The 14,716-nt window shown below is 34.4% G+C and overlaps 3 protein-coding genes and 1 pseudogene across 5 annotated transcripts; 3 read left to right on the top strand and 1 right to left on the bottom strand.

Moving 5' to 3' along the window:
* The first annotated feature begins 221 nt into the window (after positions 1–221).
* On the top strand, positions 222–1,906 carry LOC115236250 (protein Abitram). Of its 2 annotated transcripts, XM_029808573.1 has the most exons (4): positions 282–349; positions 438–452; positions 540–611; positions 679–1,906. In XM_029808573.1, the coding sequence occupies exon 4, from the start codon at positions 944–946 to the stop codon at positions 1,730–1,732; it is 789 nt and encodes a 262-aa protein (XP_029664433.1). In that variant the 5' UTR covers positions 282–349; positions 438–452; positions 540–611; positions 679–943; the 3' UTR covers positions 1,733–1,906. The 2 variants fall into 2 exon arrangements, with proteins under 2 accessions (XP_029664432.1, XP_029664433.1); XM_029808572.1 differs by having other exon boundaries at positions 222–452.
* A 94-nt stretch (positions 1,907–2,000) lies between these two features.
* On the bottom strand, positions 2,001–4,610 carry LOC115236249 (4-hydroxybenzoate polyprenyltransferase, mitochondrial). 2 transcript variants are annotated; one of them, XM_029808570.1, is made up of 7 exons: positions 4,133–4,610; positions 3,680–4,034; positions 3,423–3,589; positions 3,203–3,350; positions 2,917–3,110; positions 2,652–2,840; positions 2,001–2,569 (listed from the first exon to the last, which is right to left on the bottom strand). In XM_029808570.1, exons 2-7 carry the CDS (start codon positions 4,017–4,019, stop codon positions 2,363–2,365), a joined length of 1,245 nt encoding a protein of 414 aa, XP_029664430.1. In that variant the 5' UTR covers positions 4,020–4,034; positions 4,133–4,610; the 3' UTR covers positions 2,001–2,362. The 2 variants fall into 2 exon arrangements, with proteins under 2 accessions (XP_029664430.1, XP_029664429.1); XM_029808569.1 differs by having other exon boundaries at positions 4,360–4,609.
* Positions 4,611–4,759: 149 nt separating this feature from the next.
* Positions 4,760–6,748, top strand: LOC115236251 (UMP-CMP kinase). The gene is made up of 2 exons (XM_029808574.1): positions 4,760–5,349; positions 5,863–6,748. The coding sequence occupies exons 1-2, from the start codon at positions 4,969–4,971 to the stop codon at positions 6,139–6,141; spliced, it is 660 nt and encodes a 219-aa protein (XP_029664434.1). The 5' UTR covers positions 4,760–4,968; the 3' UTR covers positions 6,142–6,748.
* Positions 6,749–9,873: 3,125 nt separating this feature from the next.
* LOC115236252 overlaps positions 9,874–14,716 on the top strand; it is an 11,216-nt pseudogene continuing 6,373 nt past the window's right edge.

The raw sequence follows: 14,716 nt of genomic DNA, 5'->3' as shown, positions 1-14,716 counted from the left end.
TATATGTACTTATATGAATTTAAAAAAAGAATTCTTATTTGTATTTCCCACAATATTATTTTATAAAAATTTTTTCAAATTTTGAACATTATTATCTTCTAACATGAATCTTATTTAATATTAAGTAGCGATTAACTCGCAAAATAAAATAAACTAATAAATATATTTGTTATATATTAAAGATGTAACTTTTCCCACGATTTTTATTCGCAAATATAAATCCATGCTTCGGAAGGACTACATTATAATTATTTATAATATTGTATACTTTTTCTTGTTTGCGGATGATTTACCGGCAAATCAGTTCTTTTTTTTCTCGCGATTGCATAACGAGAAACAAGCGTGATGTGTAAGGAGCGATCTAGCTTAGAGAGATGAATTATAAATCGCTGGCCGCGCATAATTCAGCTTGTAATTGGATATTTCGTATATTTCAGGATTGCGAGAATGAGGTAATGAATAGCTCGTGGGCATTGCAAAATTTTGCGATGCCCATAACCTATCCGACACTCATTATCAATAACATTCTGTGGTTGCAGCATCCGTACCGAAAGTATCTGGGATACTGCGAGCATATCCAGAAGCAGATGAAGGAATGCATAAAGGAACAAGTAAGTCATCCCTGGTTTTGGCCACGAGCGAATTAACGTGTAATCAATTTCTCGCCGTTTGTTGCAGAGAGAAATTCATAGGAAAGAAAGCGCAGAATTCAGATACAAAAAGAGACAAAACGCGCAGCAAGATAATAGCAATTAATTGTTAATACATGAATATATTTGTTATTAATAATTTAATTATCGATTATTAAAAAACAATAGATTAGAATTTATTTTTCTAATCATACATACGTACATGTGTGTTATATGTGCGTTACTTGTCACAACTACGGAGCACCCACCGAATTTGATTTACACACTCGTAAATCTGAGACTTGGAATTTAATATGGATTTGATATCAGACGTTCATGAGCCAGAGATCAAACGTTTGAAGTCTGAGAATGAGTGTGACAAGAAGACGTGCAAAGAGAAGCAGAATAGTGACATTCAAGAAAATACTTCTGACGCAAAAGAAATCTCTTTTGAACAGTCGCAAGAGCGGAAGGAAGATAGCGAAAGACTGGAAGAAAGCGATAATGAGGATTCAGTTATTGACAACGATGATGGGTTCAAGTTTCCCCCTGATGATGATGCGTCCGATATGCTAGATGAAGTGGAGTATGATGGTCATTTTCCCACTGTTACTGATCGCTATTTTACCCCCTATTACAAAATGAACGTTCAATCGCCCGGAGACGATATATGCATACGAATACACAGTAATCGTATTTGTATGTTGTCTCTGGCACCTAGTCACGTCATTCTGCAAGGTGATAAAGACATAACGAAGGTCAGTTTTAAGGTCAGTGATAAGTTAGACAGATCTCAGAATAAAGTCTCCGGTAAGGGTAAACATGGCGCACAACCATTGCAAACTAATTCGAATATCTGTAGCATATGCTCCGATGGACAGACCTATATGATTAAGTGTTGTATGATTGGAAAGTTAGTAGAGATTAATGAGATGTTGTTGGAAAATCCAAGGCTTCTCAGAAACCTACCACATAAAGGTGGCTACTTGGCTATAATATTACCGAATCTAAAGTTTCTGGAGAGTTTGAAACAATCTCTATTGACTCATGAACAATATATTGAACTAATTAAAGAAAAAGAGAAAATAACAGCACAAACATGAAATGCAATATATGGATATATTTAGATCACATTTGCAATAATTTACATTGGATGAAAAATTATTTGGTCGAGAAAAATTTAATGATAAATACAAACACTTTATAAAAAAAAGAAATGAAAATTATCAGAATTTAAAATAATTCAAACTGGACAAATAAATTCTCTATAAATTTAATATTTTTACTTGTTTTTTACCTGATTTTTCTTTTCCTTGTTTTATAGGTATAAGATATCAATAATTTAGCAATCATTAGTGTTATCACATTATCCGTATAAAAAGATCTTATTCCATAATGTAGAGTATTTACAATTATATCTAACACAGCAATCATTTTTTCTAATATGAATTTAATAGTTTGTCTAGCTTTTGTTTCCTGAGTTGAAAAATGAGGTAAACAATTAATATTATTATATTGACATTATGATTGATGAAATCTATATAAAAATGTATAGTTATATATACATATATCAAATATGCAAAAAGTTTCAATATTTGAAATTAATGCAACATATAAAAACAAACACTTAGAATTTAAATATGGATACGAATTAAATACTTTTTGCTAATATATGTTTTTTGTTTCATCTAATTCTATATAATTTAAAGATGTTATTCTAAAATTCTGACTAATTACAAATTATCTCGACTATTCTTGATTTCATCTAGTAAAAGAATTTGGTGTTTTGTTTTTTCTTCCACTTTGCTCTCTTCTTTTACATATAATCTCTTCATTAAATTTCCTAATACAATACCAATAAATAGTATCATGCCCACTCTGTGATTGGATATGAATTTCTTGGCGCAATCTGTTGGATTATTAATATTCAAAGTATATATCTGGAAGAAAGGAATTATTTTATTGATAAGTGCTGATTTTTTAAATCACTTTTAGATAATTCAAATAATTTATAACATTTACTTGATTGCTAATATGCATTGCAATTAATCCAACAGCAGTATAGTAAGGCCAAGTTTGAGTAGTTAATACACCAGAGGCAATTAAACTCGTAATCATAACCATTCCAAATCCAGATAGATAGAATTTCGTACTGTCTCCGAATTTTATGGCTGTCGATTTAATGCCCAGCAAAATGTCATCTACCCTGTCCTGATATACAAAAGAAATTAAATTATCATGTAAGAAGATAAAGCACGAAAATTTATTATATTTTTATATTACCCACTTGATGAGCATATATCGTATCATACAGAATAGTCCAACAAATACCAGCTACATACAATGGCAAACAGACGGACCAATCGCATGATCCGCGTATAGCAGACCACCCTAATAATGCGCCCCAATTAAAAGTCATGCCCAAAATTAATTGCGGCCAATATGTTACCCTTTTCATGAGAGGATAAATTATTACTAAACCTGAAAAAAAAAAAGAAAAAAAGGTGCAAGGTACATTATAAATTATGTTAATTTTATATCGTTTATAGATTCTTTAGAATATTATTTAATACCTAGCGAACTGGCACCGAGAAATATACTATACCAATTCAATTGCAGCAATACAAGTAACCCTAGACTCAACTGCCCGGCTAGAAACATTAACGATTGCCTCGGCGTTATTTGACCGCTTACCAAAGGTCTATCCTTTGTTCTAGCTACCTAGTAACATAAGTTTCCTCTATATAATATTTGCGAGAGAAAGTTGTAGAGTATTGTTGCAAAGAGCTTTACCATCTTGTCAATATCCTGATCCCACATATCATTTATGGTACATCCTGCGCCACGCATTATGAACGCTCCTGTACCAAAAAGTGCTAACATTTGGAGATCTGGTAAGGCACCAACAGGAGCTGCCATCGCAATGCTCCAGCCACAAGGCCAAAATAATAACCAGCTTCCTAATAGAAAATTTAGAAAGAACAAAGATATTGAAGTATACACAATATGTTTGTTAATTTCAATTAACAAATTGAATAATTAGACTTTACCTATTGGTTTATCTATTCTCATAAGTTTCATATATGGTTGTACTTTAGGTGAGGCATTATTGACTAGCTTTGCGGCAATATTCAAGCATCTTTTCTGTTGTGCTAACTTGACATGAGTCAGTGCATTGTTTGTTCTTGACAAAGAATGAGCAATTTTTTGCACACTGGGATCCACTTTATGTTTGTACTTTTTATGTGCTATGGATAAAGTACGCACCTCTGTACATGGCTTAGGAAGATTCCTAGCTGTATAGTTTAATAAAGTAAAGCTAGGATACGTATTATGAGACAGCAGATTGATAACTCCAGTGAGCTGGTGGCATCTTTTTATAATTAGCATTGTTCAATGTTTCACCTATAACAATATATTTTAAAAAGAGATACATATATACACATATATATTCTAAGCAAGGTCAATCATATTTCAATCGTAAAGTATGGTTTAAATATAACCTCAGGATTATGTGCAAATTTATCTTCAATCAATTTAGCAATTAGTTTGACACGTCTTTGTCACAATTATTTGGTATGAGAATAAATTTGTGAAATAAAATATATATTTTATTCATTATATTGTTTTGAAAGAAAGTTGTCACATGGTCATAAAGGAGGTTGTGTATTTCGCAACAAATTGCAAACTCAATAATGAAAAACAATCTTAAGAATAGATCTGTCCTTACTATCACATAGTGTATTGTGCCACAGTCATTGTTACTTTATATTTTAATCACTTTGACATTCTTTGGAATTCGGTCCTTACACTATTTCACGTTTTATACACGCAAGATTGCATAACGTTTTCGTCTGCTTTTCGCACGCTATTTAGTCGATTTATCGATATCACTCGATGTCGATATATTTCAACGGTATTCAAAGATAATGATATATCGTGTGTATGCTAATATTTGAAAGAAACATGGATATTTATTCTTTTTTTTTTTTTTAAATAGTATTTTTAATTCAAATAATAACGTTGAATAAAAATGCAACATTTCTCGTCTCTGTAAATTTTATTAGGTTTATTCGTTTAAGTTACCTTTCCCCTAAAATTGAAATGAATACACATATGTGTATAAATTCAGATATCAGAGAAAAAGAAAGAAACAAAGCGCAGCTGATCTATTTTCGAAATTAAAAAGATAACCTCACGCAGCTTGTCGATTATCTAACGCGGAACCGCGTACCGCGTTGCCCATCGGGGCATTCGGGGCGCCTTTTAAAAATGGCGCCAGCCTGGCCGCCACGTGGTAGAGGGAGTCCGATTGATCGTGACGTGTGCGACTTTGTGCATGTATACGCTGCGGTCTCTCGCGACCGGTGCGCGACGTTGTATCCGCGCGATGTCCGCTGTCACGACGAGCCGGAAGCCGGAGGTGATGTTCATCCTGGGCGGCCCGGGTGCCGGCAAGGGCACGCTGTGTCGCTACATCGTCGAACGCTACGGTTATGTCCACCTGTCGGCCGGTGATCTGCTGCGCGAGGAACGCGCCAAGCCCGGTTCGCAGTACGGCGAACTCATCGAGACGCACATCAGGAACGGCACGATCGTCCCCGTGGAGATCACCTGCAGCCTCATCGACCGCGCCATGCAAACTTCCGAGAACCCCCACAATCGGTTTCTCATCGATGGCTTTCCTAGAAATCAAGATAATCTCGACGGTTGGAATAAGGTATCTTCTTCGTCGAGAAGATTCTCTTGCATATCTATATGTTAATCTTGCGCGCGTGCGCGAGAAGTTGATAAAGTGTTGTCAGAATTTTGTCACTGTAATTGTGAATATTCATATCTTATCATTTCTGTAGTTATACAACAACCGGGTAATTGATAGGTAGAGTGACATTGTGTTTTTACTGTAGGATAGCTTAATAGATGTTTAATGGAGATGAACGATGATATTAAAATGATTCATGCATGCAGATAATTTATACATGCGTATGTATGCGTATGTGTGCATTTGGAACAGTTTATAAGTCTGGTTTATTAATTTACCTCCATGTATATTGTGTCAGTTTTGTATAACTTTATCACTTAGAATTTTTAAAATAATCATGTCAAAATTAAGCTTTCCTAAAACTAAATTTTGGCACAATGCACTCTTGATTTCATACATTTTGCATTTTATAGATTTTATTCATTTATTTTTGATGTTATTATACCTAGATATGTTTCTATGTATTCACAGGTGATGGCTGACAAGGTTATACTGAAAGGCGTAATATTCTGCGAATGCAGTCAGGAAGTCTGCACTCAACGTTGTCTGAATCGTGGTGCCAGTGGTAGCGGTCGCAGTGACGACAATGAGCAATCCTTGGTTTTACGTCATCAGACTTACCTGAAAAACACATTACCGATAATAGAAATGTATGAACGACAGGGATTAGTTTACAAAGTTAATTCTATGAAGACACCGGAAGAGGTGTTTCAAGATGTCGCAGAGTTCTTCCCTAAGTTAGGATGGTAATAACAACGGTTCTAAACGCATTTCTTTCCTAAAACAATTCTAATAAATATATTATTGTACTTTTTAATGCTAAGGAATATTTAGTTCTATATCTATATCATGATATAGACACATTTTTACACACATGGTAGTATCTGTATTTTATAGGGCGTATCACACTTTATTTATAGATAGCACAGAGATTTGTCTAATTTTATTTTACTGGTATCTATATTTTATTCCAATCTTTGTATACACATTGCAAATTTTATTGGCTAAACATTCCTTCACAAATGTACAATAATACAATGCAAATGCGGGTGATATTGGTATAACAATTGAAAAACGCTGTAAATATCCTGCCAGAAGTACCGAGAGTATCAGCGACCCGTATTGTAAATTCTTTGATACAATATTATATAGAGAGTTGGCATACATGGCTTATATATTTATAGAACAAGTGTTCAAGTGACGTGTTATCATTATTGGATTGTACTGAATGAGAATTTAACGATTGTTAGGAAAAATCGTATATCAATGCGAGAAGAGACGGAAGAGAAGATAAATGGAAGAGACATGTATTATGTATTTTTAATTTACATATGTAAAAATATATTCATAATTGATATGTCAGGGCATTTTATTTCAGACTTCCTGCTTTTATCTGATCCCCTTCAAATTATTTTCTAAATATTATAGTATAACGACGTTATTCGGACAATTACACAATGAGACAGGAATGTAATCGTATAAATAATATTCCGGGAGAAAATACAAGTATTGTTACAGAGCTGAATTCATGGAATTAATTTTATACAAAAGATGTCATATTTTCGCAGCTATATCAACGGTGATATTCACGATGTGCATTTTGACAACTAAATCAACAAATAATATACAACTAATTTCACCCTTTTAATTAAATATCATTAAATGCATAAAAATCATCCTAGAATTCGTAATAGATTATAAAATAACGTTGATCATACCGAAGCATACATCCGTATATTTTTTTTCACATTCTATAATTCGTCGGCGGGATATTTGCATTTCCTCTTTTTTTTTAATGGAATATTCGAGGTGAATGAACTCGATCAGGCGAAATCTTTTATTATCGCGGAAAATCGGCGAAAACAATGACGGGAAGTACTTAAACTGATTGTGGCGTGAAGGTGACAGATAGGCGCAATGTACAATGTCCCCTTATCAGAGATGCCTGTGTGATATAACTCTTATTTAATGCGAAAGATAGGAGGGTAAATCGTAAGTGTAGTAAATAAAACAAAATGAGAGATTACAGAGTGCAATCCCCGTTAACGATGGCAAACATAACGTAACATTCGTGTACAGTGAATCTGAATCATCGTTCTTTCGTATACATATATGTATATATCTTTGACTGTATACATGTTTACAAGTCGTCGATGCCGGGGAGATGCCTGCTGTGTCTTTGATGTGGGCCTCACGAAAGTTCGTTCACGTTAAATTTTTTTCAACTACAGCGTCGAGAAAGTCGAATGTACTGGTCCCGACGAGCAATCGCATATTATTACGTAGAGGGGACTACATTTACAGCAGCCGAGGACGAGAGGGGAAATTTCTTCGCGAAACGATGCTGGTAGAAATTCGTATGACGATTTCATGAGAAATTCCAGAGCCTATAACCGACTTAAGGATTTGAAGATTTCGTATACTTTTGGCGATAAGACATCTATAGTTTGCGATTTTAAATCGAGCTTACGGCTTGTTTTAATCGCACTTATCTAATTGCAGCAATTATAAGTAGATGAAATTGAAATTAATTGTATAGAAAGATCTCATGAGGCGAAATAATATAACAAGAATTATATATATATGTGATCATCGAAAGATAGGTTCTACTTTTCTTAAAAATTCTTGTTTTAATTAAAAGAAATAATTAACTTATTATTTTTTAATTCACTTTAATGTTCATATATCCCGATGGATGTGTAAATCATTATTATTATAACTATTATACTTTTCTATTATAAAAATGTAAACGAAATTCCAATGAAAATTATACACTGAGATTTATTGCAACAGATTTCACGTTAGATAGCATACATACAGTATACGATTTTTAATAAGATATCATTACGAAGATGCGAGAAGCGAGAAGAAGCAAGACAAAAAGAAACAACGCATGGCTTATACTAGATGACCTTCAAAATGTTACTTATGCAACTGTCAGCGATATGCACCGGTCTCTTTATTTCTATCGATTATCATATCCAATACTGGCCTTGACCTAAACATGCATACGTTTAGTTATAAACGAATGAGATTAAAGAATCCTTAGTCGCGCTTAGAGTTGAATATACAACAGTTGCCTTCTCTGTATATCTTTGACGCGCTCGTTTCAGATCTATGATCTAACAGTGACTGATGGAATGAATGAGTCGTAGTCGATTCAAAGCTATGATTATAATTCTCGCGAAAACGGCATAGACAGCAAAGACATATGCGAATCCTTCGTCCGAGACCTCTGAGATTATCCTCGGTGGCTTCTTACATTTCGCAATTCTCGACATTAATCAAGTTTTTGCGATTTCTAAAAGAATTTTTAAGTGTTTCTTAAGAATCGACTTTGAATCAATTTTTTTTTAAGATCATACATTTTCGAGCGTTTGAAGTATGGCTTCTTATAAATTTCAGGCATTACGAAATGATATTTTGACCTCAGGTGATAAAACGTCTTTTTAAATTCATTTGACGATAATTAATCAGTAGATGATTGATATTATCGGAGATATATAAGATTAAAAATGCGCGCTTCAAAAACGATTAAGGTTTAATGAACTGGTTGGGTAATTTCAGTATCACAATTTTATCCCACTTGTAATGATATTCATGTTAGAATCTGAAAAATAATGGCGTTATTCTGTACACGGTTACCGATAACTGTAAGCTCTATAAAATCATCGGCTCTGAAAAGTCATCGTCCATCCGTAAGCTCTTTTTGACATATCAGAAAACATGCGCAACGACACTTACAGATTATCGATAGCCATCCTACTGAATAGTGTATTGAAGTATATAAAGTATTGAAATACTAATTGTAAGTCAAGGAAAGTGTCATCGCTGTGTTCTCTAGGGTCGTGCACAACAAAGCAACCGTCATTATTCTTAATAGACAAAATATCGAGCTGATAAAACTTGCTTGATACATGAATAGATTCTGATTAAATTAAACTTTAACCTTTGGTCTCTAAAAGGCTTTAGAATTTTTATTAGAATATTATCATATTAGCGATAAAAGAATAAATTTGTTTGTCTCTAATCTTCAAAAAACATATTTCACAAGTCACTATTTTGATGCACATTAGAGTTCAGTTTAAATTATTAAAGCTGACCTTTTTATTTTTCTCGCAATCTGTCCTTTTCAATTTAAAAAGTAAAAAAGACTGACTGCGCACATTCATGTTGTGAGACATTTTGTATAATAATAAATATAATTTGATCGATCGAATTTGATTTATTTTATTTTTTTTCGCCATTTTGACAGCTATTTTAATAATTTTATAAAGTTTAATCTAAAATCCTAAAAAAAATGATACATATAAATATAAAATTTCTCATTATGAATTTATCACATATAATGGAATAATGGACATTTTTTGTTACATGTCTCTCCGACTGTCATCAACTGTGTCCTGCACGGACATGCAGATGGACCATCATCGTCCATCCGCAAACTTCCGCGGGTTCTCTCCCAAAGTCGTTTCGCTCACCATTATCGAATTCCTGGTCGTCGCCGCCGTACCGAGCTCCTTCCCACTCTCCAGCGGCGGCCGTTTCTCTCCGCGAATGCGTAATCCTCGTTTACATCGATAAGAGGAGATCCGAGATGGCCACGGCAGTGTCGGAGGAGTTCGGAATGGCTCCCTTACCCCCATCACGCGATCGCTTCGTACGTTCGTCCGTCCGATATATAAGTGAACCAGCGCGCCGATTGACAGAACGTAATCCACAGTCACAGTCGCGTTTCGAGTTTTGTTTCTTTTTAACGCGGATACGCGGCATTCGTTTACACGTGTCATCGCGAGGACACGCGTGCAAAACACGTGCTTCCGTCAACGACGACGCCGCGCGCCCCTTTCGAGCGCCGGCCACGCAACGACGCGGGTCCGGCCAATATTTGCCTCTTTTCACATTCTCTCTTGAAGTAAAAATTCATTGCGCAAGATATAGCATCCCCCGTCTTCCGAATCGCGAGAAGGATTGCCAAACGGCGTGTAATAACGCTGAGATAATTCTGTTAATGAGTAAGGAAGGTATGAGAGAATTAATTGTCGTTGATTTATGAAATATAATAAAGACTAGAGATTTTATTCCGAGAAAAATGAAACATGTCACATGTCGCATTGGCCAATTCTGATTCGAGAGCGTGCCTATCTCTCTGACAAATTTCTCTCGGATATATAAAGAGGAAAAGACGAATAAAAAAGAGAAGTTTTAATATAGTTAGTACTCGCGCGAACAGGAGAAAGATGGATTTAATGCGTTCGAGATGGGGGATATGCGCGATTCTCTTTTTGAGCCTGCAAACGGTGGGGAAAGTCAGTGGAAAGAGACCGGAAGCTATCCTCGTAGAAGTCCTCGCAAAGCCCTTCGTGCCCCGAGAATTCGCTTCATTGGAATGCATCCGCGACAGCAAAATTTATCTCGAGGCACTTGAAAAATATACACCATGGGCGCTTCAAAGTGAGTAAAATAAAAAAATCGATACGTTAATCGAGTATATAGACGCGTAGCCTCTCGCGGACATCGTCATGTTCATTTTTTGAACATCAATTTGAACTATTAATTTTGAGATCAGATTCTTCATTTTTATTAAATATTTCTTATACTTGGTAATTTTGATAAATGATTTTCATCGATCAATAATCAATTAGCTTGGAGATAAGATGAATTTTTTTATTAAAATCCATAACTTGACTGGCATTTTGGACTTAATCCTCACATAAATATTGCGGTTTGACAGATCTTACGATTTTCTCGTCTTACGAAAGACTTCACATATATGATTTTTGCATATATTGAAATATATCCAAATTCATATTCTATATTGTCATATAAATTATTCCGTATTTATTTCATTAGATTAATAATAATTATTATATCTACAATATATTTTTTGATTATTATTATATATTAATTAGGGAGTAAATCGATTGTGTAATAAATAGATTAAGATTGTCATCTTGAATTCAAAAAAAGAGAAGAGAAAATAATTCATTGAATTTCAAAAACTTATACATTCTTAGAATTTAAACTTGATTGAACAATATAATATCATATAATCCCCTAAAAAGCCATTTATTTAAAAAAATTATAAATTAGTAATTATCTTTAATGTTATTTTACGTATAATTTGTGTAATAATTATAATTTCTTTAACGCGTTATTTAAAAATATATAATCTGATTTCAAAATTTAATTATATAAAAAAAATTATATAATGTTATATTTAATCTTCTAAAGAGCTCCTTGTCTAAAAATCGTAATTTAATAATTGTCTTTCGAGCAATATTATTCTACGCATATTTTGTAACTATCACAATTTTTTCTTTATCTCTCTGTGTATGAGAATAACTCGAATTCTCGAACGGAAAAAAGACAGCGTGAGGAGGAAAATTATTATATAATCTTTACGTATTGTTTTGCTTGTTATGCGCTGTGTAAGATCACGGAATGATTGCAATTGTGCCATCACGTTCAATAAAATTATCGGACATTGCACGCCACGCACAATTCTCTCTCTCTCTCTCTCTCTCTCTCTCTCTTTCTCTCATAAGACGTTATCGGGCATGTAACGCATTACGTACGATATCGTGCGGATACACGTGAAATGCATATCACTAATTAACAGATATCGATCTCATCGATCCAAAAAAAAGACAGCCCAATCGATCGAGCGATAACTACAGAGATTATATTTTTTACTATGATACGCTAGTTCAACGTACTCTGTAAACGAGGACGAGTTGTGCAAAACTGAGATGTGGCAGAATTTCACACCACCCTTTAAGATTCGCAAGAGTTCCCGAATAAATTTCGGGAATCGATCATCGACGTTTTAAATGCGTGATTTCGATGCGAAATAGATGCGGCCAGAGATTGACACCAGAATACAGATGCATTCGAGGGAGATGATACCGAAGTCGGATTTGTGTATACGATCGAAAGAACCTTGTATCCATTTTTGCGGACGCGAATTATCGTCTCCGTGACACTCTGACTAGCACAGATTAACGAATGACATTGATCTGATTGATATTAATAGCGTAATGTCAATCGGTGACAGCATCGGCTGTTACAAGGCGTTTAACCCACGCGTCGTCGTTGGCGCATGTGGATCCCGCTATTATGGATCATCGCTGAATAGATCATTGCCGTTTTGCATTCTATAACAGCTTTTATCTCGCTGGCGATAATTATTTAGCGGATATGTTTACCATAGTTCTTACGTCAATGCGCAAATACAGCGTTTAAATAATATAAATCCATATAAATATTAGAGCACTTTTATTCCTTTTGATACGAGTGCCAAACAAATTTTTTTATTGATATATCCGCGATACAATAGCATCTTTTAAATAATTTTTTGTATCAATTTGTCTTTATATATATACGAATAGTGCATGTAACATTAAATATACATATGTATGCTGAGAGACTGCCACATATAAATATTTAATAATAAAGGAAAAAACAGATTGTGTTTCAGAGAGAAAAACAAATTGTTTATTATAGCAAAAGTTGATTGATTAATAATAAGCAATCAAATTAATAGTATAATTTAATTAATTAAATATATCTATGACGAGAGTATTTAATAACAAAAAACAAAGAAAAAAAAGGGGAAAAAATAGATTGATCAATAATTACTAAATACTTTAGAAATTAGACAACTATTTAAAGCCAAAAAAGAAAATTAATTGTAAAATTTGCAGCTTCTATAATTGCATTCTAAAATATAATTTTCTTCATGTTTTAACATCTAATTTAAAATACGAAAAACTCTATCGAATGAAAAATATCGTGCCAAAAGGATTGATTCCCCAAGAAACGGCGCGGCGATCGCTCGCGATGTTTGGACGAGGATTATTAGCGTTAAAATAACGCGTCGAGAAAAAAATAATTAACGATTCGCCGCGCGTAGAAACAATAATATTGATCGATGTAATTGGTATGTGCGTCGTACGCGCGAGATCAAACTGGGTCAGCGAGATGCATCCACGAGGCCGATGACCGTCCTTGTGTATCAGAGATCGCCTGCGATCGATCGATCGATCTTTCTCTGGCCTGTAGGCCGCTTAATTGCCAGTCCGACTAGTTTGCGCGATTCTTCAACTATTGTTTGTACAAGGGACAAGTGTAATCAATGGTGGATTTCGAGCATCAGGGGTTCAGGAACGCTCACAGGCCCCCTTTTTGCCACAACAAACGTTCACAAATTTTAGGAATAAAAAATAATTTACATCTTAATCTTTCAACTATCTTTGTTAATTAAGTTCCTTTTATCAAGAGTTTAAATTAACCGAGGACATTAACGTTATCGCGGATGTCGCGTAATCTACATAAAAAATGCTTGTTATCGCACGTTCGGAAATTTAAAATTCAAAAGAGCTCGCGCTATATAATTTTTCAATACAAAGTTCTTTTCTTCCTTCGAATTAATTAATCAGTTTCGCAACGCGCGATTCCATGGATCGTCGCCGTATCAGCGCATCGCGCGATGCACTTCCGCAGCTAATGCACTCGCGACATTGACGCTGATCTACGTCACAGCGCGATCATAGATAAGGGGTACCAAGGGATCGCCTTGAAATCACGTACGTCTGTGTATACGTTGCGGGAGAGATGAGTAATAATATAAATCATGGAGCATGACGCAGTTCTCTCCTAGTACAGTTTAATAATTTATCTATTCTCGTAGAATTGAACGCGCGACTTTGATCAACGCAAATATCTGTTTCAGTTGTATCTCCTGCCGTATTGAATTTAATCGTTTGAAATTTTTCCTCAAACTAATTTGTTTACCACGAAGCCAATGAGAGAATATACAAATGGAGAGCTTGATATATTGGTTAAATCTTAATTATCACGTATTAATTATAAAATCGTAGAAAACGAGATAGATTTCAAACCATCGCACCATAAAAGGCATGGAGAATAATTGATAGAAAGTTGAGATTATAGCGACAGAGTTAAGACATTCTTTAACGATTTCAGTTTCATTTTTGTTTAAAAATACATATTATGATAATTTATTGTAAATATATGTATATATACGTAGCAACGGGTATTTGTACATTCTGTAACGATAAGACGGAATTTAATAAGCGATTAAATCTTATTTAGACTTTGTGAGAAAATCCATATTAGATCGACATTCAACGATCACTATCCTCTTTAATTGAGTTAATCATGATTCCGGATATTCAAACGCGAGAAAAAAATGATGCTAGCTGATTGTGGCATGGATTGAGGACAGAAGAACGCCTTGACTACACGTGCGCCTGTTTCAACCGGTTTCAGACTGTGTGTTTATTACAAACGAAGTGACGGG

Source organism: Formica exsecta, unplaced genomic scaffold (genome assembly GCF_003651465.1).
Source record: "Formica exsecta isolate Colony F162 unplaced genomic scaffold, ASM365146v1 scaffold247, whole genome shotgun sequence".
Lineage (NCBI taxonomy): Eukaryota > Metazoa > Arthropoda > Insecta > Hymenoptera > Formicidae > Formica > Formica exsecta.
The sequence above is the reverse complement of the archived record's forward strand: the minus strand, read 5'-3'. Positions and strand labels throughout refer to the sequence as shown.

Excerpts from the sequence above, each read along its gene's own strand:
- LOC115236250 (XM_029808572.1), top strand. The coding sequence starts at position 944 with ATGGATTTGATATCAGACGTTCATGAGCCAGAGATCAAACGTTTGAAG.
- LOC115236249 (XM_029808570.1), bottom strand. The coding sequence starts at position 4,019 with ATGCTAATTATAAAAAGATGCCACCAGCTCACTGGAGTTATCAATCTG. Across the intron at positions 2,841-2,916 it reads ATACGATATATGCTCATCAA|GACAGGGTAGATGACATTTT; the intron begins GTGGGTAATATA and ends TTTGTATATCAG. Across the intron at positions 2,570-2,651 it reads CAATGCATATTAGCAATCAA|ATATATACTTTGAATATTAA; the intron begins GTAAATGTTATA and ends CCTTTCTTCCAG.
- LOC115236251 (XM_029808574.1), top strand. The coding sequence starts at position 4,969 with ATGTATACGCTGCGGTCTCTCGCGACCGGTGCGCGACGTTGTATCCGC. Across the intron at positions 5,350-5,862 it reads ATCTCGACGGTTGGAATAAG|GTGATGGCTGACAAGGTTAT; the intron begins GTATCTTCTTCG and ends ATGTATTCACAG.